The sequence below is a fragment of the Castor canadensis genome, chromosome 19 (assembly GCF_047511655.1).
Source record: "Castor canadensis chromosome 19, mCasCan1.hap1v2, whole genome shotgun sequence".
NCBI lineage: Eukaryota > Metazoa > Chordata > Mammalia > Rodentia > Castoridae > Castor > Castor canadensis.
This window is the reverse complement of record NC_133404.1, coordinates 7,891,237-7,918,154: the sequence shown is the minus strand read 5'-3', so window position 1 is coordinate 7,918,154 and position 26,918 is coordinate 7,891,237. Positions and strand designations below refer to the sequence as shown.

Here is a 26,918-nt window from a genome sequence, read left to right as displayed (position 1 = left end):
CAGAGGTAAACACACCTCAAAGCAATCCCATACGTGAATGTGTACAGTAGCTCTGTTCGTGATTGCAAAAACCTGGAAACAGCCTGTGCTCCAGCACCCATGGCTCAGCGTGCAAGGGGATGCTATGCCCTTGTCCACACAGATGTTAGGCTGAGTGCAGCAAGTCAGACCACAAATGGCTTTTTTTTTTTTGGCAGTACTGGGGTATGAAATCAAGGCCTACACCTTGAGCCACTCCACCAGCCCTTTTTTATGATGGGATTTTTTGAGATAGGTTCTCATGAACTATTTGCCTGGGCTGGCTTCAAACCGCGATCCTCCTGATCTCTGCCTCCTGAGTAGCTGGGATTACAGGTGTCAGCCACTGGCATCCAGTGCAAATGGCATGTGTTTTGTGTGTGTGAGTGTCTACTGGGAATTTGAACTCGGGCTCTCTGCTTGCTAAGCAGGTGATCTACTTCGAGCCGTGCCTGTAGCAGCACAAATTCTCATTCTCAAAGACACTGAACTACAAGTGATGGACAAACACTAAAGGGTTGCCAGGGGCTAGGCATGGCAGAGATGGGACTGTAAAGGAATAGTGGGGGAGGGGCTGGAGTGACAGATCTCTCCTGTATTCTGGTGGTAGTGGTGATTACTCTGTTAACAGTCATAGAATTATACAGTACAGTCAATTTTATGTTTAATAACTCAAAAAATAGAATTCTTTAAAATGCTTTCCGTTCCTCAAATATTTCGCACACCCATGGTGGAGTAGGCACTGTGGAAAAGATCCTTTGTGGAGGAACTGGTCAGCCCATGTGACAGAGAAAGACCTGAAGTCATGAACTTTGGAGTCCCGAGGAGAGCCCAGGGACAGCCGCTCAGAGAAGGGGCCATGTGAACTTGAAGGAGCAGTAGAAGCCATTCATTTATCAATCATTTATTTTGCACCTGCTGTGTGCAGAGCTCTGCCCCAGGTCCTGGAGCAACAGGCCCCTGCCCTCATGGAACACACACTCCAGTGGGTGAGGCAGAGATGACAAATGTGCCACCGAACTGCAGGTACTAAGGAAGATCGAGGAAGGTGGTGTGTAACAGGGTCACTGGGGAGACTGCTTTGGGTCTGAGTGATTAGGAAAGGCCTCTCTTAGGAGGCGACACTGGAGCAGATTACTGTGGGGGCAGAGCCCTGACTGATATGGCCAAGGGAAGAGCTTGGGAAGCGTGGGTGTGGGGAGAAGGTTTGGGTAGAGATACAGCAGATGCAAAGGCCCTGCGCTGGGAGGGACTGTGGGGAGGCCACGAGCCTTGTGGACAGAGGGAGTAGAAGGAGCCAGGGGTACGGAGGGGACAGGAATGCAGGCACAGTACCTGGGACAGAGCATGGAAAGAAGACAGCGGGCTTCCCCTGTCTAAGGTGCCTTTTGCTGGGGCTTCCTCCCAGGCATTCAGAGAGGACAGTGCAGGCCCTGCTCTTTGTTCCTCTTGTGCCTGTGGCTGGCTTGATGGGGGTTGGTCACCGACAGTCACTTATTTATTTAGGGCCTCATCAACTGTGGCCCAGAAGGAAGCAGCCCCTCGGCTGCTCACATCATCTCACCCCACAACTTGAGGGGGTCCCCTGGATGTTCCGGGAAGCCTACGGCCCCTGGGATGGTGTGTAGGTCTGGAAGAGGGGAGGTAGGAAGAGCCCCACGGTGCCCAGGACGCAAACAAACACAAAGACCCACAGGAACAGCCGGTCCACCACCATGGCTACGAACTTCCAGTCCTCAATAACCTGCAGGCAGACAGAGGTACTGGTTACAGGTGTTCAGCACTGAGGACCCCCTTTCCCCTGAGTCTTTCCCTTCTTTGCCCCTGGTCCCTGCCATCTGGCCATTGATCCCACATGCCACGAGTGGGCTTGGGACCATGCACTGGTGTGGCAAGTTCTGAGTCCCAGGCTGGCCTCAGCTCGACAACTCTGTGCCACCCTTGGCATCCACCAAATCCCACCCAACCTGCCGGCATTGCAGAGATACTGGGAATTTGGGCGTTTGTAGAAGTTAGGCATGCAGGGGGTCTTTAATCTAGTTGTTCCTCAGATCCCCCATGGCTACCCAAATCCAAGGATGCTCAAGTCCCTTAGAGGAAATGATGGGGTCTCAGTGGAAGAGTTCTTGCCTAACACACTCAAGGCCTTGGGTTCGATCCCCAGCACTGCCAGAAATAAATAAATGGTATAAGGTTAGCATGTAACTATGTATATCTTCTACATTTCAGTCACAATGCTATGTAAATACTTACTATACTTTATTATTTAGGGAATAATAGCAAGAAAAAAGTCTGTACATGTTCAGTACAGGAGCAATTGTTTTCGTGGAATATTTTTGACTCACGGTTGGATCCATGGGTATAGAACCTGCAAATACAGAAGGCTGACTATACCACGCCCGTGATTTGAAAACCATATCTGGTTATAAATAAAGGGGATGAGATCTGAGGATCGCAGAGCCCTTTCCTGTTTTCACCCAAACCCTCTATCTGGGCTGCCTGTGCATAGAGGGAGGTTTGGAGCCACCTGCTACAGTGCAAGCTCACAGGACACCTGAACACACTGCTGTTTAATTTGTTTGATTCTGTTCACACCAGTGTCTGCCATTTTCTGGAATTAAGACTCAGCCTCCTCCCACCTTCTCATCTGTCTCTGCCTCTCTCTTGCTCTCTCTCTGTGTTTGTCTCTTGTCTTCTTAGACTCACTTTTGGGGTGTGATATTGGCAGAAACCTGGCTGGCCTCCAGAAGTGCCACCACAGATGTGCCTGCCTCCTTGGCCCTGGCGGTAGGGGGGCGCGAGGCCCAGAGAGAGATGCCGCAAGCCCCGAGCCCCATATCCCAGTCTCCCTCCCCCATCCCCTGGCCTGGAAGAGCTCTGAGGAAGCTCTGGAGCTGCAAATGCAGGCAGCTGACGTCAGTGACCCAATTTGGCAGGCCCCATCAATGGTGTGTGTCACCATCCAGGATAATCCTGGGTCAACCAGACTCCATTCCCCAGCCAAACACAACTGGCTCCTGTGCCTAAGACACAGTGGCATAGCCCAGTCCTCCAAAGCACTCCTTGGCTTTCTTTTTGACAGCCCTAACTTCAAGTGGCTTGTGTGTGTGTGTGTGTGTGTGTGTGTGTGTGCTATTATATTTCTGTACTATTTATAGAGACCATTTAATCACCTTGGAGGGTGAAAATGAGAAACACCACCTCCCCTAGAAGAGAAAACTGACTGTTCTTCAAATACACATGAGAAAGTCAATCAACCAACAAGTCCACCATGTGCTCAGTACACGGCAAGGCACTGGGAAGGGCCAGACAGTTTAAGGATGGCAGAAAGATCTGGGTATGGTTCCTGGCTTGGCCCTATGCCAGCTGTGTGACCCCAGGCAAGTCAGAGAACATCTGTGAGCCTCGCTTTCCTGTTGTAAAATGGGTGTTCTGGTGCAAGCCACTTCAAATGGTCCTCCAAATGCATGTCAGCTCCTGGCAGAGCACCTGACATGTGTTTGTAGCTTAATGAGCACTTGTGATTATTGTAATAGTGGGTCCTACCTGCTTCTTCTCTCTAGGGGCTTGTAATTAATTGTAGAAAGAACAGGATGCCTGTGAGTGCTAAAGGGGTGGCTAGGCCTTGAGAAGAGAGAGTTTAGAGTCAATGTCAGCTCAGCCAGGGCTGCAGGAGGCCAGCACCCCCTAACCTGGAATGTGCATGTTTTTTTTCTGTCGGTACTAGTTTTGAACTCAGGACCTCACACTTGCTAGGCAGGCATTCTACTACTCGAGCCATTCTGCCAGTGCTTTTTTGTGGGGGGTAAATTTTTTGAGATAGGGTCTTGCAAACTATTTGCCCAGGCTGGCTTCGAACCGCAATCCTCCTGATCTCTGCCTCCTGAGTAACTAGGATTACAGGCATGAGCCACTGGTATCGTGCCTGGCAGGGATCAAGTTTAAAATGCCAGCTCCTGGGTGCTTCCCCAGGAGATAGTGACTCAGTCAGAACAGGTGGCCTCAAAGCTACACTTATAAAGTTGCCTGAGTGGTTCTCATTTAGCTAGCAGGGCCCCCTGGCTGCACCTTCATGTTTGGGAGCCAGTGAATTAAACTAAAGAATAGCATGATCAAATCAATTGTTTTCAGAAGTTGAAATCCTATATCACTGTGCTTCTCAAACTGGATGGGGCCTGGCGAGCTCCTGGGATCTGCAGATTGGGGAGGGAAGCCTGGGGGAGGCCCCAGAGTCCCTATCTCTAGGCAGCCACTCTACCACTTGGACCAGGCCCTCAGCCCCTGGTGATGCTACTCCTTGTGGGTCCAAGGGGTGCACTCTGAGCACTGGAGCAGAATGCTTGCACCCTGGCCTCTGTGTGCAAGCCTTTCTCAGTTCCTTTGCACTGTGTAATTTTGGAGCTTTTCCAGCCTGCACTTTTCCATCTGTGCTAACTAACGGAATACCAGTGTTTTCCCTAGAGAGTGCAGCTAGTGCAAAGGAATTGCAGAAAGACAGGAAGCAGGAGACAGACGGCCTCTCTTATCCAAGTAGCTGCGAAGGGGGGAGACACTTGTGCCGTGAAAAGCTGTTCAGAGCGGAGTCTGACCTGCTGTGTGAACGTGAGAACAGTCAATTGTTCTGCCTGGTACAGAAACATGATCTTGTTCTGAGCCCTGTGTTCAGTTACTATTAGACGTGTTATGTTCAAAGGAGTCATTGGAGACACCCAAACTCTAGCACTCATTGCTTTGTCCTGTGAAAGTGAACTTAACCTTGTTTTAGAAAATTCTGTAACTCTAGTTACTTCACTTGATAATTTATTAGCCTGATAGTAATAATATTTTAATTGATGCTTCTATACTCCTGAAAGGTATAAATGCTGTGTGGCTTCTTTGCAAGTCTGCAGAGGATGGGAGCAGATGTCCCAAAATGTCCCTAGCCACCTGTGTCCCCTAAAGGCTGCAGAGTCATTTTGCAGTCCACCATCAGCCTCCCACTTTCAGACCCCTGTCTGCCTGCCTGCCTGCCTGTCTGTAGTTTCTCTCTTCTCTGCCCCAGGTCTTTCTCCAGCACCAAGATGGGTGGGAGGTGGCTCTGTGAAGATGGCACCACTGGAAGGTAATGTCCCAGGGTTACTGTCTACCCATGGGGGATGGGAGCTGGTGGGTAAATACTACAGCTTCCCTAGTGGGGAGAGAGGATGGCTCTGGGGCTAGTTCCCATGGAATCACAGAACAAGTTTGGGAGTGTGGGAAGTGGGACCCTGGTGTCGTTATCCAAGTTCCTTCCCTGGGCAAGTGGGGAGGGGATGGGCTGTTGACTTACACTCTGGTCCTGATCGTCACTCTTCATATGCTGGGCAATGAAGCTGACACCCTCTAAAGCTTCCTGCATGTCCTGTCTGAACCTCCCTGAGGACCTCTGCCGGAAATCTCTGGGGATCCCTGCTGTCGTAGTGTGGGAGCCAGCTGGAGACTTGGGAGCTGCAGGGGCCGGGTTCACAAAGTACATGGAGTTCCCGTAGAGGTTGGAGGGGCTGGCGGGGCCCACAACAGAGGTGGCAGTAGCCTCAGTCATGGTCAGGCGCAACTGACTGGGCTGGGGGACCCTTGTGGGGCTACTGTCAAGGCCAGGGCGCTTCATGAAGAGGAAGGTAGGCAGCTTGTGCAGGAAGCAGTGCTTGACCCAGGACGCCATGGTGTGGGTGCTGGGGGAGCGGTGGTGCACGTTGAGTACACACACGGTGGTGACGATGGAAAAGGTGACCAGCACCATAGTGAACAAGAGGTACTTGCCAATGAGTGGCACATCGAGGGAGGTGGGTGGCACAATCTTGGAGATGAGCAGCAGGAAGAAGGTGAGTGCCAGTAGCACAGAGATGCACAGTGTCATCTTCTCGCCGCAGTCAGATGGCAGGTAGAAGACGAGGATGGCCAGCGAGGTAATGAGCACACAGGGGATAATGATGTTGATGGTGTAGAAGAGTGGTTTGCGCTTGATGATGAAGTCATAGGTCACATCCACGTAGCTGGGGTCTTGCGGGTTGACCGTCTTTCGCCCCGGGAGGGCCACTATGTCCCACTCACCACTGGGAGTGAAGTCATCTATGCTGGCTGTGGGCGACATAAGGACCATGTCAATCTCTGTGTGATCGTAGGTCCAGGAGCGAAACTTGAGCGTGCAGTTCTGCTGGTCGAAGGGAAAGTGCTTCACCTCAATCTTGCAGGCACTCTTGTAGATGGCAGGGGGCACCCACTGAATGCTACCATTGGAGTGGACCACCACGTTGGTGTAGACAGACACCTCATAGGTCCCATCAGCGCTGGGGTGGGGGCAGAGCATTGAGGAACATCATGAAACCCATCTTGGCAACGGGTGGTAGAGACAACCCTGATCCAGTGACTGCAAGAGCTCACTCAAGCCACACAATAATCCAGTGAGGTAGGTTTTATTATTGCCTTCATTTTACAGGTGAGAAAACCAAGGCTCAGAGAAGTCAAGTGACTTCTTTGAGTTTGGAAAACTAGTAAGTAGCACAGAAGAGATTCAAACTCTGTCCCTCCCCTACATACTTTTTTATTTTTTGAGATGGGCGCTTATTATGGTCTCAAACTCCAGGATCAAGTGAGCCTCTGTCTTGGCCTCCTGAGTAGCTAGCACACGTGGCCTACCTAAGGTATTTGTGCACGGTAAGTCAGTGCTACCAGCACCCAACACTGACAAAGCAACTGAGGCTTAAAACACAGAACACAGGACAGGAAAAGAACTGTCTGGGGGTCAGACCTGCCCTGGTCCCAGCTGCCCTGGTCCCAGTTGTGCTGAGTGAGCCAGGCAAGGCATTTGCCCTCCTAAGCTCTGACTTCCCTGCTTCCTGGACTGAGGGCTCTGAGCATCTCTTTCTTTCCCGGATGATGAGGTGAAAGTCTGGGTGAAACACAAATGAGGCCCAGGGTTGGATGTGGGCCTGGATGACCCCTAGAGGCTGGGCCTGCTGCCTTGGCCTGACCCTGGCCACTCCCACCACTCACTTGTTGTACAGCACGATGTCAGGCAGCCAGATGCGCTTGGCAGGGATCCGCAGGATGTTCACACCCTCATAGCGGGAGCTGTTCCAGGACAGCCGATAGTCAGTCCATTCCTGAGCACACAGCAAGGCCCTGTCACTTGTAGGTCCACCAAAGGGCAGCCCTAGAGGAACCAAATTCTGGGCTGGGGACCCTGCAGGGCACTTACCTGTTTCAGCCAGATGTTGGTGGTCATGATCTGTTCTCGCTCATTCTGGGGAAGGAAATGGGGCTATTAGTTTGCCAGGAAGGATGAAATTCTTTACTTTTGTGTGTGTGTGTGTGTGTGTGTGTGTGTGTGTGAGACTCGGATTTGAACTCAAGGACTTTGCACTTGCAAAGCAGGTGCTCTACCACTCAAACCACACCTCCAGTTCATTTTGCTCAGGTTATTTTGAACATGGGGGTCTCGTGAACTGTTTGCCCAGGCTGGCCTTGAACTGCAATCCTCCCAATCTCAGCCTCCCAAGGATTACAGGCGTGAGCCATTGTTGCTCAGCTCAAAATCCTTTATCTGGAAAAAGTCTCTGAGCTCCAGTTTCACGTGACCTGCTGCCACTCAACAGACTGGAAGGTATTTCACACCCAGCACATCAGAGACAAAACTCATGACCAAAGCTGGACCCCTTTGGTGTCACTTTCTCAGCGAATGGCACTCCTAGCCATCCAGGTCCATAAGCCAGAAACTTGTGAGCATCTCTGACATCCTGTCCTTTGATCCACAGATAAGTCCTGTCCATTGTATCTCCCACATGCATCTCAAATTTGACTGTCACTGTGATCCATCATGACTGCAACAGTGGCCTCCTCGCTAGCCTTCTGGGCCTGCTCTGAAGAACTCCACTGAGTTCATCTATTCTTCCCAGACCAGCCAGGGTGGCCCCTTTTGAATCTCACCTCCTTAGACTGTGCAACTTTCAAATCTTCCACTGCTTCCCCGGCTCATCCAAAGTAAAAGCCAAAGTCCTGCCGGGGCCTAACCAGCCCTGGTGACCCGCTCTGTCCCTGAGCCACACAGCCTGTATCTCAATGTGCCCTTGTTTGCTTGCTCCACCGCAGCTGCACTGCTCCTGCCTTTGCACACACTGTTCCCGCTCCCTGGAAACTCATTCATGCAGATGACTTCCTCGCTGCTTACAGGTATCAGAAATGTCACCTTTCAGAGAAGTCGTCCCCAACCTTCCCACATAAAATAGCATTCCCCTCCCTCCCCTCCCTTCCCTTCCCTTTCCCCTGCCTGCTTTGGTTTTGCTCACTGTACTTACCACCAGCGGACACCATCTATCTTTTTGTGAACTATCACCACTTCCCACAAGAATCAAAAGACCTTGAAACACCCAAAAGAGCAACTGAGATGCATCAGACACCTGATAAATATCTTCTGAATGAATACCTGGACTCTACTATTATAATTCAGGCAACCACCAACCATCCGTCACCTGGACCACTGCAAGACCTTCCTAACTGGTGTATGACCACACGTTTCCTGCTGCGTCTCTATCAAGGTAACTTCCAGTGTCCTGATTTCAATGTGGTGGTCACTTCTTTGAGGAACTCAGCTAGGTTAGGTATGAGTAAGACAAAGTTTGGGTGCCAGGAATAGAATAAGTAACACAGACTTAAAGTAGAAATCTATGTCCTTTTCTTGCAACATTTTGGATGCATAAGGAGGTCCAGGTCTAGAAATTCAGCAGGTACTCAGGTCCTTCCAGCTTTCTTCTCTGTCACACCCAGAGTGTGGTCTTTATCTGTGTGGTCCAAGATGGCTATTGGAGTTCCAGATACAATACCCACATTCCAGGCTTGTGGAAGTGAGAGAACAGGAGGAAGAAGAGGAATGCATGCCAATTGTCTCCTTTTGATTAAAATATTTAGGTCATTTACATTTAATATAGCCACTGATGCATAGAAGGTCCCCAACTTATCATGGTTCAACTTACGATTTTTTTTAACTGTATGGTGGGTTTATCAACATTATAAATACATTTTTGACTTTAATATCTTCAGAACATAACACCATCTCAAGTTGAGGACCTCTATCATCTATTTTATTTTCTAATTATTCTCTTTTCTTGAATTTTGGGGATTATTTTATTATTCCATTCTCTCTCATATTGACATGACTCTTCCTTTAGTAGATCCTCTATGCACCATAATATACATACTTGACTTTGTAGAATCTAGTATAAATTAATACTTTTATCATGTCAATAACAAGGCAAGGACTGGGAGCATTTCAACTCGATCTACTGCCTCCTGATTTGGGGGTTATTGCTGTTACATATTGAATTCTACCTATGGTTAAAAGCTTGCAAGATGTTTTTATTGTCTTATAGTGTCAATTATCAACTTAAATTCTCCCATCTGTTTAGTCTTTTTGTTGTGCTTAATTCTTTCTCAACCTGGGATCATTTTCCTAATGGTTAAAGAATCTTTTAGCATTTCCTTTGGGTATTAAATTATCTATTTTTTAAATCTAAAAACATTTTTATTTTTTCTTCATATCTGCAGTGCAGCCTTGTGCTTGCTAGGCAGGCACACTACCCACTCAGACACCTCTGGCCCTTTCTGCTTTAGGTATTTTTCAACTAGGGGCTCACATTTATGCTCAGGCCAGTCTGGACCTTGACCCTCCTATTTACACTTCCATGTAGCTGAGCTGACAGGTGCACGCCGCCACACCAGCTTTTCATTGGTTGAGGTAGGGTCTCATGAACTTTTTGTCCCAGCTGGCCTTGAACCTGGATCCTTCCAATCTCTGCCTCCTGAGTAGCAAGGATTAGACATGAGCCACCACTCCTGTCTTCACCTTCATTTCTAAAAGATATCTTCAAAAATCCTTGTCTAATTCCAGGTTTGGGGTTTTTTTCCTATAGCACCTTTAAAATATTCAAATTTCTGATTTTCATTTTTCAGCTGTTAGTTTTATTGTGCTTTTTGAGAGTTCATTTGATGGTACTGGGGGTTTCAACTCAGGGCCTTGCACTTGACAGGCAAGCACTTTACCATTTCAGCCACACATCCATCCATTTTTTATTTAGGTTATTTTTTAGATAGGCTTTTGCTTTTTATCTGGAGTTGGTCTTAGACCCCAATCTTCCTACCTAAGCCCCCTGCATAGCTGAAATTACAAATGGGTACCACCAAGTCTGGCTTGTTTGTTGAGATGGAGGTCTTGCTAACTTTTTGCCTGAGTTGGTCTCAAACCTTGATCCTGTATTTTGGCCTCTGAAGTGGCTGGGATTATAGACATCAGCTACCATACCTCTTGTTTTTTCTGACTTTTTTTCTTTTTCTTGATGGTCTTAAGATTTTCTCTTTGTTTTTGGCTGTCAGAAGTTTGGGTATGACATTCCTTCCTTCCTTCCTTCCTTCCTTCCTTCCTTCCTTCCTTCCTTCCTTCCTTCCTTCCTCCCTCCCTCCCTCCCTCCCTTCCTCCCTCCCTCCCTCCCTCCCTTCCTCCCTTCTTTCTTTCCAGGAGTTTGCACCACCCACCTAGATTATTTGTTGAGATGGAGTCTTGCTAACTTTTTTGCTTGGACTGGCCTCAAATCTCAATCCTTCTGATCTCTGCCTCCTGCATGGTTGGGATTACAGATGTGAGCCACCAAACCCAGCCTGATTTTCTTTGTATTTGTGTGTCATAGGGTTCATAGAGCCTCATGACTCTGTGACTTCATATCCTTGTTCAGTTTTGGAAGATTCACAGCCCATATCACTTCAAATATTGATTCCGTTTCCTTTATCTCCAAATATACTTTTTTTTAAAAAAAAAAAAAGCACACACCATATTATACTCTGTTCCATATTTTGCATCCTCTTTTCTCTACAGAGTGTCTCTTGATCTCTCTTCCAGTTCCCTGCTATGACCAGTCTGCTATTAAGCCCATCCAATGAATTTTTTCCAATGAGTTTTAAATTTAAAATTTTGAATGTTTCCAGTTCTGGAATTTACCATTGATTCTTTCTCACAATTACTGGTCACTGGAGGGATTCTCTACCATAATTTTCATGAACATATTAATACAGTTATTTCATTTTTAAGAAAAATTTTTGTTTATTTGAACTTAACGTAAAGTTTACCATCTTAATGACAATTATTTTATTTACTAATCTTTTTGGTGCTAGGGATTGAACCCAGGGCCATGAAGATACCAGGCAAGCTCTACCACTGAGCTACACCTCCAGTCCTGTGATCGTTAAAGTCTATGCCTGATAACTCCAATATTTTGATCATCTGTGTGCCTGTTTCTGTTGCCTTTTTTTTCTCTTATTTTGTCTTGTCTTGTGGCATGCATGTCCTGTAAGTTTTTATCTGATTTTCTCCAGCTCCAGAGAGTGTTTACTGTGGCTTTGTGGCAGGAAGTTAGAGCAGGGATATATCCTTTCTCTAGTCTAGGACTGAGCTGGCTCAAAGCAGATTCTAATGTTCGTGAATGTTCATCTGCTTTTACTCATGTTTAAAATTTAAAGGTGGCCTTTCCAAGGTCCCCACCAAGGTGTCAGCTCATTACTGAGACTGAAGCCCCTGTTGGGTTCCATTTCAGCCCTGTGAAAATGCCAAATGTTCTATAGGCTTCCCAGCCTCTTAGCTACCACTCTGTGCCCAATTTCTCAGCTCACATTCTGGATTCTGAATAAAACCTCTGGCTGAGGTTTTATTTTTTCCTTTTGTTGTTTATTTATTTATTTTTGTTCAGTGCTACCTAATTGTTCTCCTAGAAAGGCCAATCTCCAACATGCAACTCTGCCATCACTGAAAGTTGAAAACCTTTATCTGTCTTTAAATTTTGTCAAGTTGAGCTACAGTTTACAGTGAAATGCACAGGTCTTAACTGTACTGTTTGATCAAGTTTAACAACTGCATTGACCAGGTAACCCACCTCTTTTCAACATATAGAACATTTCTAGAAAGTTCTCTTGTGCCTTAGTCCTGCCACCCCACCCCACCTGCCGAATGTGCGGAGGCCACAGATACAGGGCCTTGCTCCTCACTCCTCAAGGGGCTGCTTAGAGAGGCCGGCTTGTCTCACATAGCACAAACTCCTTGCCTGTTCTCTAGACACTTCTATTTTAAACTGGTTATGCCACAACTCTCTATCTTCCAAAAAATATAAATTCTGAAAACCAGAAAGAACCCCACCCCCTTAGAACTGAGTGTTTCCTTTATACACGAGTTGAGGCAGGTTAGGTTAGGGAGAGTCTGGGACTGCCCTCCCTCTTGGCTCAAGGGCTCGTCCCCTAGCCCTCAGGTGAGAGGAGCTAGGTGATGACTATTGTCTCCCCACCTCCAAGTTCAAGGTGGTATAAAAAATGACTACCAAGACATCCTGACTCTTCTCCCCCTTCTTCTTCTTCCCTTCCCTCACCTGGCAGAACAGTGACTCTCTTACCCTCAGTAAAGCTATTCTACTTCACCCCATCCACATGCTCTGCTTGGATTTTTCCACTGGAGCACAGAACCCAAGATCTTCTGATCACAGCACCATTAACATTTGTGACGAACCAGCTAGGAGAAACTGATGGGAGAGATCCCAATATGCTCTCTCTGCCAATCTTTATTTTAATTCATCTTTCTCTGTCCTCTGGTACCACGCCTCACCACCTGATGCTTCAGAACCAAACACCACTTACAGCTTGGGTAGTATGGGACCCTCATACAGGGGCATTCACCTGATGCTTTGGAGCCCTGGTGCAGATGGACTGCATCCTGATTGGCAGGATGCAACATTCGCTGGCAGAGCTCACGAGCTCCTGTGTATGCTCCAAGACACAGGGTTCACGTCCAGGTTTCCTGGTCCTGCCCTGGGGATGGACAACATTAAAAGCTAGCTGCCCCTTCCCCCAACCCTACCTTCCCTCTTAATCTTCTCTCCTCCCCACCAGTCCTTTCTTCCTTTGCTGTGCTGTGGGAGATCTTACTCCCAGGTCTCTAACCCCCCATGTGTCCAGGGACAATTATAAACAGCCCCTGCCATTTGGGCTGAGTTTCTCTCCCCCACCCATTTTTCTTCTTTTCTTTTCTTTCCCCCCCTAACCAGTGGTTTTAAAACAACAAATGGGAGGCACACCTCGGTCAGCCAACAGGCTTTTAACAACAACAACAAAAAAAGTCTGTCCTGGGAAAGCATGGCTGCTCAAAAAAATAGGGGAGGGAGTCACTTGGATAGGGAGCAAATAAACTGCTACCTGTGGGTTGGGAGGCTTGTGTGCCCCTTACAATCACCCCTTGAGGGGCATAAAATGACAGGCCTCACACCTGCCATGCAATACCGTAGCAGTAAAGGGAATGGAGACATGCTGCCCCATCCCAAGCACAACATCCTGGTCATCACGCACACACTGAGGTGGGTACCCACAGCATGGCACAGACCATGTGGCTTCCTGGCCAGCCACCTGTGGCGACTACACCCGTGGTTCATGACACCTACACACAGTTTCCCAGATGGCCGGTGGAGACAACCACGTGGACAGCCACAAGCATGGTTTGGCATGCATGCATTTTTCTTGGCCTGCCCCTTGGGGTGGATGGAAGTCCTGTCTCCAGAAGTCCTGCCTCCAGAGGATGAAAGTTCTGACCCAGGGGACTGGAGCAGGTCACCACTGGTGCAGAACCCCCTGGGACAGCCAGCACCATTTGGCAGGGCCTCCAGGCCCATGGCCACTGGGTACAATCCTCCAATTCCTCCCCTTGGGCCTATGCACGGACAGGCCCTGGACCCGCTTCTTAGCCAGCCATGGAGCACTGTGTAAACACAGTGACAGTGACCACACGGCAGCAGCAGCAGTGGCATATGTGCTGCAATAGTTACAGCCATGGCTATAACATACAAAAGGCACTACAGCACCCGTGTGCACACGTGTGCACGCTCCGGCCCTGCACAGGCTGGCAGCCTCTGTCCAGCAGCCTCCAGCTGAAAGACTCCCAGTGCCTGAGCTGGCTGAGAGAGGAAATGCAAAGACACAGCAGCTCTACCACCAGTGGGGAAGCCAGAGAAACTCCAGAGGGAGGGGTGCCACCTCTGGTAACCAAGGTCTCATGCCTAACCAAACCGCCTTCTTCCTATCTTCAACCTTCTCTGTCTCCCTCCTCTGACCCACTCCTCTGCCTGCTTACCTGCCATGCCCATCTGCTCTAAGCACCTCATCCCAAGTCTCCTTGCCCCCATAGCCTGCAGGGGTCCCAGAAATGTTCACACTGAGGTCACACTACCTTGTCCCAGGGCTAACAAGGACTTGTCTGCTTATCTTAGCCAGAGATTCTAAATTCCATTCAAAGGTAAAATCTAAATTAACATATAGGTTACATCTGTGTAGCTGGGTGTTAATTATTGCTGTCCTTAAATGTTAAATACCATTTACATTCTCTAAAGTATGTTTTCTAAAATTAAAAACAGTGCCATTTAAAGATTTAACATGGGTCACCCATAAAGTATATCTATAACAAAAAGTCATAGTAACTTATTTAAAATTCATTTACTCTAAAGGCAAAATTAAAAGGAAAAATTTATTAACACAATGTCATCTTTTTACACCAAAATATAGTGTTAATTAATGCTTCCCATCATAATTATTATTCTAAAATACGATATATAATAACATTTAAAAACATTCTAACCTTAACTGTGCTCTGCTGATAAAATTAGGCTTACAGCCAAGAGGTTAAAGAAAATGGGTCCTTATCTGTGGACATTTTAAATAGGCAATTTAATTAGAGGTCTTATTCTTAACGATGAATTATTTTTGTTTTAAAATTAATAAAATTTTGTTCATTATAGCTCAAAGTAGTATGTCAGATTCTAAACTTGTTTAAGGTCCTTTCCAAACTGTCGATCTGCAAATGGCTGGGTTCTACAGGGTTTAGATTCTTGGCTTTCTAGGTAGTAACAAAGCTTAAAGGCTCACTGCTATTTGCCCTATAATCCTAAATTTAAATAAGCCTTTAAAACTAAAAGATAGGACATTAGATTCAAAGAGGAAAAGGTTCTGCAGCCTGTGATTATTTGTTCTTTTCTTTAGCATGCCTAACTCGTGGACACCTTTCTCTACTGGGGAGATGTCTTTTATTCCTATAACAGACTGCTATTCTGAGCCTGCATGTTGCATGTAACTTGCGTTCCATTTGAGAGACTCTTTGGAGAGACCATGTGGTTACAGGAAATGCTGCCACCATGATGGAGGCACCATGTGTCCAGCGCCATTTGCCATGCTCTAGGAAAATTACAACTAACTTGTGGTTAAAATTCTCTAAATTAATATAGTTTGTATACACCTTGTTTTACTGTATTGGTCTGTTAAGGATTGGACGAATAATAGATTATTTATGTTAAAGATCTGTTATAAATTATTTAGGAATCTTGCTAATCTTCTAAAGATAATGAAAAAGAAATGGTTTAAGTGTGCACCCTAAATTAATGTAGTTGTTTTGTGTGTCATTGTGTGTGTGTTCTGTACATGTCTTTATCTCCTACCAATTGTGGCCACTTAATTTTTACTTTTTTGAGCTCATCCTGCACACATATTCATTGGCATCCCTAGGTCATAATATCTATGGATCTGTGCGTGTGTTTAGATGTCTTTAGGATGGTCCTTAAGCTACTTTTATAAAGTTAATGTGCACAAATGTCTCAAAGGTTATCAGGCCTAATTATTCTTGACCTTAGGACTAAAGAAAATTTTATAAATAATAATCTCAATCTGTTTTATTCTACCATGAGTGTAATTTACATTTAACTCTTTTATAATTAAGTTTATTGACCCATGTGTTCTGTTCTTATAGAATGCTATTATTAAAAGATGGTTTAATTTTCTTCCAATGTCTCTTAAGTTATAAGGCTACTAAGAGCTTTATTTAAAACAGTGCTATCTAAATTTGGGTTTTTGCAAAGGCTATTTCAATATACAAATTAAGGTCTTAAAGCTTATAAGTTTATAATTTAAAGTTTACCTAAACGTTTTCTAAGGTCAAAATTTAAAGTACCGATGTGCATTTAAAAAATGGGTTTCTGTTTTATCAAAATAACTACCAAGATCTTTTGGTGCTGTAGACTGACACAAAATTTTACCAAAACCAGACAAAAGTTCACCCTGCAAATGTAATGATAAAACCGTAAGTTTTTAAGAGTCTACAAAAAGGTAATTAATCCTAAAGTACAAAATGATGTGTGTCATTAACTTCCAATAACTAAGCCTGTTATTTTTGGGCTCCGGGGGCTACATGCAGGTCAACAACAACCCTACGATGTGTTCCAAGTCATTCTGCTCATTAACATCAACAGTCTAGGAAGTAATCTCTTAACAATCTCTAAGCCGTGGCCCTCAGTCATTGACTCTCCTAACTTTATACTTACCCCTTTATCTAATCAGCAGATTGCTGTCTTTTCATTTTACATGTTGTTTTGGTATCAGCCTCTTTGCCCAGTGCATAATAGTTCTGATGTTTTGGTGGTTGGGTTAGCATTCAGGATTGGCATCCCATCTAAAAGAACCCTCACGTAGGGTGGAAAGACTGATCTTTTGGGAAACAGTTGACTCGAAAGCCAGGGTATTCTGCTACTCGTTTGCTCCACAGACGTGTGATGGAAACAGGTTGAAGAGGCCTGTGTTGAGGCTTCCTAGAGACTTCAAGGATCTAGAAGTTCTCATTTTTTCTCTCTCCTAAAGGGTAAATTTCTTCCTTCCATTTCCCCCTCTCTCTCCACTGGCAGACATGGGGCTAGCCAACTCAGTTCTAATGGATTCCCCACTTGGCTGTATCCTTTGGGAGAGGCTTTGATCCTGATAACCAAAAATAAGCTGACTAGTTCTCTTCATAGTACATTTAGGGTTATTTACTGTTCTTTACATCCTGCTTAAATTAGTCTCATGCCAGACACAGAAACCTAAGGTATTTTTCCAACAACACTAACACAACTAAGTTTAAACTAAGTAAAAATTCTTTTAAATGGTTCTAATACTCCTAGTGCAGTATATGTGTATATATATCATAAGATCATCATTTATAGAGTTAAAAGTGTATTCATGCAAACAGCTGTAGTTCTTCTATCTAAGGTACCTTCTAATAAGGTCTTTAACATTTCTGCTGTTTGTGGCAAATATTAAAAGTTCTGTCATTTAGGCCTGACATCTGCTTGTCAGCTAAACATTGGCTTATCTGACATCTGTTCATAGGATAAACATCAGTTTATCTAACATTGGCCAGATAAACATTGCTTTATATATGTAATATACAACTGAGCATCAAAACAAGGGCTATTTAAAACTACTGACACTGCCTTCCCCTAACCATTGGAAAAGTTGGGGTTTTTCATTGTCAGTATTCTATTGACAGCACTGACAACCACTAACCTGTTACTGTAACCAAAATTCAAGGTTTAAATTGTAATTAACAGTGGTTACTTTAGGTTTTGTCATTATAGTACTGATCCTTCAAGAACATTCACAGGCAAGCTCATGAAAAGTGACTCTGACAAGTGCTTATCTATCAACTTGTATTTTCCTCATGCAAACTTTGTAACAGTTACTTGCTAACACTTGTTTGGATCTGTAGTTGCCATCTTGTGTAGAAAAACAAGAGAATTGCAGGGCTTTGACATCACTGACAACGCCTGAGGGTCCTGACATCACTGAATTATTATTGAGTTAACCAACCTTGAAAGTGTAGGCCTGCTCTCTTGTTATGCAATATAATTAATATGTCCTTTTGTCTTAGCTGGATGTTCTCTTACCTAATGCAAAGCCATTTAAATTGATATTGAGATCACGGATTTGATTGTGTCTCCAAACTGTGGGGCCAGGGGGCACAAAGAGGGCAGGACACCCCAGGCATGTGCACAAGCACAGACAGCATCCATGAAAGAGTCTTAACTTTGAGGCAAGGCAGGACCCTCAAAGTTGAGCCCAATTGCTTACTTTCTTAATATGGAAAAAGATCAGATCGCAAATAATGAGAGTAGAGCAGTGGACGGTGGTTACCAAAGGCTGAGAGTTGGAGGAGGGCTGGAGAGAGAATGGCAAAAGGGTACCGAGGTACAGTTGGACAAGGAGGACTAGCCCCTAATGCAATTAACTGAATATTTCAAAGGAGCTATAGGATTTTGAATGTTCCCAACACAAAGAAATGACATATGTCTGAAGTGACAGATATGCCACTGACCATGAACGGATCGCTGCACGCATGTATTAAAATGTCATACTGGCCATGGTTGTAATCCCAGCACTGGGGAGGCTGAGGCAGGAAGATTGTGAGTTCGAGGCCAGGCTGGGCTACATAGTGAGACCTTGTTTCCAAAAAACAACACAAACAAAAAGAGTCACACTGTAATCCACAAATATGTACAGTTGCTATGTGTCAATTAAATATGTATTAGAATATATATTAATTTTTTAAAAATCTAGGAAAACATGAACAATCTGAGACCTTGCCCATCTGGGCAAGGCTAGAAGGTCAGTCCAGTCTCCTGACCCCCAGCTCTGTGCACTAAATGGCCACTCCTTTTCCAGGACGTGGAAGGGACACTAAAAACTGGCCCTGCCCCTTCTCCTGAGCCTGGAGCCCCAGCTGCCTCTGCACCTACCACGCTGATGAGCTGGGCCAGAGAGAGCTGCAGATGGATGGAGATGAGCTGCGAGCTGCTGGTGGCTGGGCGGATCAGGTTATTGTAGCGCGTTTTGTTCAGAAGGTCATCCATCAGCTTCTCCTCGGCGTTGGCCAGGCGGCAATCCCCTGGTTAATCACAGAGTCAGACCTGCTAGGCCCTTGTCCAGTTGAACCCCACTGCAGCTATGGCGGTGGAGCCATGAAAACTGGGGAACACAGATGCCCTCAGGGTAAGCTGCAGCACTTAAGGTGCCAGCAGGCCTGTCTCTCCTTGGGGACTTCAAAATAAACACAGACAAGACAAAGATCAGCTCTTTCCTCCCATAGGACACCTCTTGGTCCTCCTGCTCTCTCTAGCTCTCAGTGGCTCCCATGCTCCACACATCCAGCCCCAAACCTGGGCATCTGTCCTTCTGTTGATTCCTCCATGTGGCTACCTGGGCCTGTCTCTTCTACTTTCCAAGTCCCCTCGTCTGTTCTCCCATCTTCAGTCCTACAGTCAAACCCCTCACTCCCCTCCCTGCCCTGGGCCATTCTAGCAGCTTCCTTGCTAGTTTCCCCATCTTCCTGGGTCATCCATGAACCAGTTGCAAACTGAATCAGTGCTCTTCCCTACCTACAACCTCTCAGAGCTGAAGGCAGAGTTAAACCCCAAAATGTTTTGGTTTGGCATTCAAGGTCTTTTACCCCTAGCACTGGCTTATCTTTCTTAACCTGATTTTCTCTTGCCTTTCTACCTTGACCAATCCTAGATGCTATTCTCTGACCATACCTGCCTCTTGCCTTTCTCCAATGTAGCCTTCACTCTTTCTTCTCCCCAAATTTTCCACCCGTCATCAAATATCTAAGTGTCCAGTTTATGCCTGGACATAACAGCAAGCAAAACCCAGGGACAGTTCCTATCCCCTGTGAGTATACAAAGCAGCACTATTACGCAAATGTGGGCTTTGTGCACATCTGGGAGTTTGTGGCAGTGTTTTCCCTAAGAAAAAAACAGGGCTGGGATGGGTGGGGGATTTTCTGCATTCAGACATAGACTTACAGAACACAAGGTCCCTTGGAGACATCAAATAGAGTGGTACAGCTAGTAGCTGGTTCCTGGTATGGCGCTTAAAGGAGAGGTCTTGGCTCAGAGCTATATTTAGGACTCAGCTCCAGGGCAGCCTAGAACCCCAGCTAGTCATCAGCCTCCACCCCTGAAACCCCACAGCCCAAAGCTGTACCCCTCCACACCTCAGATCTCCTGTCAAGTAATATTTAGGTCTTTGTCTCATCTCCCTCACATGGCTTGAAGGGAAGGGAAGGTTCAAGGACTTGAGGTGCAATTCTATAGTGTCTTCAGGAGAACGTGTCAGGTACGGGTGGGGGAAGGGAACTTGGAAAGAGGAAGGCTCAGAGGAAGGTCACATGAGCGGGATGCCCAGAAGCCGGAAAAGAGATGGGAGTGGCAACGGAAACAGTGCTGGGAAAAGGGGACAGGCGGGAGGATAAGGGAGCAGGAGACTGAAGAGATGGGGGTGGGGATGCTGGCGAGGGGCCGTCTGGTTCACCAGCCCCACAGCCTGATTGCATCTCCCTCTGAAAGCCATTTCTGAGTCTTACCAAACCCCTCCCTTTTTGGGTAGGGCCTGAGCAAGAATCGCTCCAATTGAGAAGGTCAAAGGACTCCTGGTGGGTGCTGGGCTGGACACGCGGCCAGGAGAGGAGGCCAGGAGAGGAGGCGCCACCCTGCTCCCCCATGCACTTTCCAACTCGCTGACTATCTGGAGCAGATGCAATATTTAGTGCCTTGTGAAAGATGCTCCCAGCACACCTGCTGCCTGTAGTCCCTGCCCCCCAGACTGCTCTGGGCTGGGGGAGGGGGAGGGACCCTGTGGGTTCCTGGCTTAGATTCTGAGCGCTGTATCTCTCCCAGAAGCCAGCTGCTTGAATCCCCAGGGGTCAGCAGGAACCTCAGGTTCTAGCTGGTCACTCCCACAGCCCGTCTTTAGTTTATCTCTTTGCACTGACTGCACAGAGAGGGTGTTGGCTTGCCCACACGTGATCTGGACTTAGGATCTCCAGCCCCCCAGACCGGGAGAGGCTGGATTCCCACATATCTGCAGCCCCACAAGTCTGATTCTCCTGGGTTCCGCAGATTCTAGGCTGCTCTGCAGGCCGTTGGGGGATCAAGCTCCAGCTCCGAGCCCACCTGCTGCACTCAGCTTGCTCCCCGTTGGCCCATCCCGAGTCTCCTGTATTCAGTTGACCTGAAAGACCATCCTGAATCTTGAGAACCTCCTATGGACTCAAGTTGGAGGTTTCTAGAATCTTTTTGGTGGGGGGAGGGACTGGGATTTGAACTCAGGGTTTCACATTTGCAAGGCAAGTGCTGTACCACTTGGGCCACACCTCGGGTCCATCTTGCGCTGGTTATTTTGGAGATTAGGGTTTCCTGAACTATTTGCCCAGGCTGGCCTTCAACTGCAATCCTCCTGATCTCAGCCTCCCAAGTAGCTAGGGTAATAGGTGTGAGCCACTGGCACCAGGGGAAGGTCCTGAATCCTAGAACATTTATCCAACCTTCCATTTCTCAGTTGGGGAAACTTGAGGCTGAAGAGGGAAGGAACTCGCTCTAGGATCCTCAGCAAGTCAAAGTCTAGGAATCTCTTTCAGACAGAGGTCCTCTGACCCTTGTGACTTCTTTAGTGTCCTCATTAACTTCCCCCTCAAGAAGATTCTGTGGAGGCCTTAATTGGTGTTGTGCAAGCATGGGGTGGGGTGTGGGGGTGTGCCCACGTCTATGCACACACAGGTGTTTGTACTTGTGAGTATGTGTGGGGGCGGAGGGGTGAGAATAACCATCAAGACTGCTATGGGCTAGAATGTACTCCATCTGCCCCCCAAAAGTAGAGGAGGGGGGACCCAGAATTGGAAACCTTAGGCTTTCCAATCTGCTTATGCCTGTGAGGCATGCTAGGTTCAAAAGACAAGCCTTTCACCCCCAGATGACAGAGGTGGCCCAGAGCAGGTGTAAACTCTGGAGCACAATTAGGGTTCACATCCCAGAGGCTCAGTTAGGGTGTACACAGTTAAACAGAGGCCACCACTAGGGGTCAGTCATGAGCCAATGATTATTCTGATGAGCAGTGGGTCCATCTCCATTCAAGGTCTTGCCTTTGGAGGCTTTCTTTGGGAAAAGGGCTCCCAGGGAAGAAAGAGGTAGCAGTCTGAGAGGCAGCCGTAGCTGGAATTCTAAACGGTGTGTATGTGTGTGTCCAGTCTGAGAAAGCACATCCAATCTAAAAATGGAAAGACATTGCAGAATACAACTGCAGAAAGTAAAAGCCAACAGAATCTTGCTGACAAGTGGACATCTAAAAGTCAGAGGCTGTCAATTTTGTGGGCAGCAGGGGTGTCCTTAACTGAGGAAAGACATATGAGATGTGTTTATTAAAAGGCAGCTGTGGATTTTTGTTTTAAGTTGAGATCTTATCTTTTACAAGGAGCTTGCTGTATACTACTGTGTGATTGGAGAATCACCTGTTTGTATAAAACAGGATTCCCAGGCATTGTGTCCATAGCTTCTGATCCCTCAAGCCTAGGGTGGGGCCCAAGAATCTGTACTGGGCGATGCAGGCTGCCTCAGAGGACCACACTTCATCACTGGCCCCCACACCAAAGGGGCAGGACCTACCATCTTCATAGAACAGATAGGAAAACAGGCCCAGAGGAGAAAAGGAGCGGCACAGGGGGACCCCAGCAGGTGGTGCAAAGCCACACGCACACACAAGTGTGTGGACACCTCTTTGATTGGAGCTCTACTTTCCTATAGCGATCCGTGTGTCCACTCCAGCACCTCCTGTAGTTGGTCTCTGCTGGAGGCAGATGTAGCCCTGGTCCTCTGGGTGGACTGAAGTCCAGAGCACAAGCTTGGATCAGAGTAAGCAGCTGAAAGGGTCCTTGGAACTCAGGTGGGACAACGGAGGCTCAGAAAGGGCGATTCTCACCCTGTCTGAACTCTGAGGGGAGGAGGACTGATTGGGTCTCTTCCAGTTGCCAGAGACCCGGCTTCTGAGTGGCAGGATCCAAATCGCCAGCCCGTCCCCCTAGCTAAGTGTCCCCATCGCTGCCACAGTGTGGGGGTGACCTCTCTCTACGGTTGATCAGCAGATCGCCACCCAGATACCTACTCCACCCGGTTGCAGGCTGCGTTGCGTTCACTCTTATAGAAAGTCACCTCGGCCCCGGGGCTGAGCGGCGCTGCCTGCGGAGCCAGCCAGGGTCACCCAGCCCCGCTGCACAGCCCAAAGACACGCGCCACCCAGGGTGGCCCTGGCGGAGAAGCAGCCCCCCACCCCCACCCCAAACCTCGTTCAGCCCCGCCTACGTCCCCATCCGGCCAGGACAACCCCGGGCCACTCCTCCCGGTTCCGGGCATCCTCCATTCCTCCCCCTGTGGCCAGTCCAGCCCGGCTCACAGCCCAACCCAGGCGCCCCTCCCTCCTTCCCCGAAAAGAACTCACCGCGCCCGCAAAGGGCGACCAGGGAGAGAAGGACCAGAGGGTGCGCGCTCCTCATGGCGGGCAGGCCGGTGGCAGCCGCCGCGAGCTCAGTCGTGGGATGCCCCGGCGACACCAGCCAGCTGCGAGCCAGCAAATGAGCGCTGGTCCGGGTCGCCGAGGTCTGTGGGGCGGAGAGGACGGCGCTAGGACCCGACGGACAGCTCGGCGCACCCCGCGAGGGCATTGGCCATGAGCCCCGCCCACTGGGTGGGCGGGGGCGGGGCCGGCCGACCTGGACTTGACCCCTGAGGGTCTGGGAGGTGAAATGGCCCAGGGTCCTTGTCCCCAGTGGATGGGGCGGGGGCGGGCTGGCTGCAACCGCCCCTTGGGTCGGCAAGAAGCAGATCAGGTGACACAAGGACCAAGTGCGCCCCTCCCCTCTCCCATCCTGGTGGCCCTCGCTAAGTTTTGGGATCAATAACATTCCCCTGGGAGCTGGGTGACGACACTGGGTAGGTGTCAGCACCTGAACAGGTGCCTCAGTGGCAGATTCAGTAGCCCACGGTCTCTCTCTCCTCCTCCCCTCCTCCCCCGTCTGGGCCCCAAATCTAAAAGCTGGACTGAATAGACCGATGAGTGAAGGACGGGGTCTAGGGGAGTGGTCACCCGACAAAGACAGTTTTGCCACCTTCTCTCCGTGCCTCTTCCTCCTTCCCCGTGTCTTTTTGCTATAACCTGACATACGGCCATGTGGTCTTTAAAAAACGAAACACTGCTGACACGGAACGGACTTCCCCCAGTCTCTTCTCCAGGCTACGGCAATCAGAGGTGAGATCTATAAGGTAAATCAAAAAGACATAACCAGGCTGAATTAGGATCAGCATGTCCGTGAATCGAAAACAGAAAAGACAAAAAGTGTTCAGGAGCTGAAGCCTGAGACCTGCCGGGCTTTGGAAGTCAAAGGTCCTTTGGGATAAACAGGGAGGAACTGACTCTTGTCTGGAAGGTGGGGGTTTGAATGTACCCAAATCCCTGGAAGGATGACGGGGTGGGGGAAGAGCTACTGATAATCGGTGGGCCATAGTCCTGGCTGTCTAGGATGCTTATTATCCCCAACATACCATAGGGTGGGAGCTGGAGAATGCCATGAAACCGGGAGGCAAGGCAGGAAGGGAGGCAGGCGAGAGAGAACATGACATCCACTCACCATCACCTGCACTTGGGCGGGAAGGTAAGGGACATGTCAAAGAAATCCAGAGGCTGCCTTCTAGGGGCCCCACTGGCTAAATCTGAGACAACTTGTTTATTTATTGACAATTTATTATTACAATACATAATGATAATGATGAATTATAACTTGTTGAATGAAATAAACTATCAACCTATATTGAAGAAAATAGTTGAAAGTTTGATGAGAAGTGAGATAATTACAGTTTAAAGCATCTCTCCACAAATTATAAGAGGAAAGGAGCTAACTGTCCCCCACAAGCCTGTCAGACACCCCGGTTGTATGCCCCCAAAGATGTCCACATCTGAACCCCAGAATCTGCGAATGTTTCTGTACATAGCAAAAGCAGGTGTCATTACGCAGACTAGGAAATTATCCTGGATTATCAGGGGCCAAGTAAGTCAGAGGGGTCTTTATAAGAGAGAGGGAGGGGCTATGAGTGGGAAAATGAGATGTGAAGATGGAGATGTTGGCAGGACGAGGCTGTGAGCCAAGGAATGCCAAGGAAACCTCAAGAAGCTGGAAGAAGCAAGGAACAGATTCTCACCCAGAACCTCCAGAAGGAACCAATACCTTGAGTTTTAGTCTGGTCAGATTGATCTGAGGCTTCTGACCTCCAGACTGTTAAAGAAAACCTAGAAAATGTTAGGAGCGGGGAAGAGAGGGTAATGGGGGTTTTTCAAAGCACATTATACACATGTATGAAAACATATAATGTAACCCATTATTTTGTACAATTAAAATATGTGCAGTGACTCACGCCTATAATCTGGCTACTCAGGAGGGTGAAATTAGGAGGATCCTGGTTTGAAGCCAGCCCAGGCAAATAGTTTTTGAGACCCTATCTTGAAAATACCCAACACAAAAAAGTGGAGTGGAGCAAAAAAGCTGGTGGAGTGGCTCAAGTGGTAGAGCAAACATGAGGCCCTGAGTTCAAACTCCAGTACTACCCCCCCAAAAAACCCTAATAAAAAGGGGTGAAAAGTTTTGTCTTCTCTTGAGACACATCTTTCTTTGTAGCCCAGGTTGGCCTGAAACCCATTTTGTAACCCCAGCTAACCTTGAACTCAATGCCTCCCAAGTGCTGAGATTACAGGCATGCACAACCACACCCAACTCAAAAGACTTTTTGCTTTTGTTTTTTAAAGAATGTAAGTATACCTTTCTTAAAAAATAAAGCCCTTTGGTCAAGAAACTTCCATTTTCATGCCAGAAGATTTCTTACATATGTGATTAATTAAATGCCTTTCTACTTATTGATCAAACTATAAAAGATTTTTTTAATGATGCAAGGGAAATAAGTTCTGTGTATGGTACTTGAAATTTTTCTGTAAATGTGTTAATTTGGTGCAATCCTGTTTGTCAATTCTTGCTCTTATTTCCTGAGCAATTGACTCCTACTCAGAAAGTCATTCCCTATTCCTAGATCTTCAAGTGGTTTCCCTTATGTTTTCCTGCATTAGTTTCAAAGTTTCAGGTCTTACATTAATACCCTTCATCAATTTTGAATTGATTTTTGTATAGAGAGAGAGACGGGAATTTAGCTTCAGTCTTCTACATGTGGATATCCTAGCACCATTTGTTGAGAGGCTGTCTTTTCTCCAATATATGTTTTTGGTGGTTTGTCAAAAATCAGCTAGCTGTAGCTTTGTGAGTTTATTTTGGGTTTTCTATTCTGCTTCAGTGGTCAACATGTCTGTTCTTGAGCCAGTACCACACTTTTTTTTATTAATCTGTAGTATAATTTGAATTCAGGTATTGTGATACCTCAAGCATTAATTTGGCTATTTAGGGGTCTTTTATGCTTCCACATATATTTTAGGGTTGATTTTTTTTCTATTTCTTTTAAGAAGGTCATTAGGATTTTGATTGGGATTGCATTGAATCTGTAGATTGCTGTCAGTACTATAACCATTTTCACAATATTAATTTTTGTCTATCCATGAACATGGGATGCCTTTCCATCTTCTAGTGTTTTCCTCAATTTATTCAATGTTTTATAGTTTTCATTAACCTCCTTAGATTTATTCCCAGGCATTTTTTGAGGCTATTGTGAATGGGATTATTTCAGATTTCTTTCTCAGCCTGTTTGTTGTTGGTGTATAAAAAAGCTGCAGATTCTGTGTGTTGATTTTGTGTCCTTCTACTTGTTTACTGGACCTAAGAACTGTGTGTGTGTGATCTTTAGGGTCTTTTAAGTATAAGACCAAATCATCTGAAAATAGGGATAATTTGACTTCATCTTTTTTTTATTTGTATGCCTTTTATTTATTTCTCTTGCCTTATTTCTCTGGCTAGGAATTCAAGCACTGTGTAAAAAAAGACTGGAGAGAATGGACACTCTGTCTTGTTCCTGACTTTAGAGGAAATGGTTTCAGTTTTTTCCTGTTTAATACAATCTTGGCTGTAGGTTTTTCATATATAGCCTTTATTATGTTGAAGTGTGTTCCTTCTATTCCGAATTTCTTCAGAGCTTTTATCATGAAGGGATGTTGAATTTTTTTCAAAGGCATTTTCTGCATCTATGGAGATGATTGTGTGA

General features: G+C 46.9%; 1 protein-coding gene across 1 annotated transcript; it reads right to left on the bottom strand.

Annotated features, from left to right (window-relative positions):
- Positions 1-922: 922 nt before the first annotated feature.
- Chrnb4 (cholinergic receptor nicotinic beta 4 subunit) lies at positions 923-23,348 on the bottom strand. Its single transcript, XM_020157559.2, has 6 exons — positions 23,170-23,348; positions 18,642-18,790; positions 7,235-7,279; positions 7,030-7,139; positions 5,327-6,323; positions 923-1,762 (listed from the first exon to the last, which is right to left on the bottom strand). Exons 1-6 carry the CDS (start codon positions 23,222-23,224, stop codon positions 1,622-1,624), a joined length of 1,497 nt encoding a protein of 498 aa, XP_020013148.2. The 5' UTR covers positions 23,225-23,348; the 3' UTR covers positions 923-1,621.
- Positions 23,349-26,918: the final 3,570 nt, after the last annotated feature.

Bases quoted from the DNA above. Each gene is read 5' to 3' on its own strand.
- Chrnb4 (XM_020157559.2), bottom strand. From the start codon at position 23,224: ATGAGGAGCGCGCACCCTCTGGTCCTTCTCTCCCTGGTCGCCCTTTGC. The intron at 6,324-7,029 runs GTGAGTGGTGGG...CCCCCACCCCAG, and splicing joins GACATCGTGCTGTACAACAA to CGCTGATGGGACCTATGAGG. The intron at 1,763-5,326 runs GTAAGTCAACAG...GTCTGCCTGCAG, and splicing joins GTGACGATCAGGACCAGAGT to GTTATTGAGGACTGGAAGTT.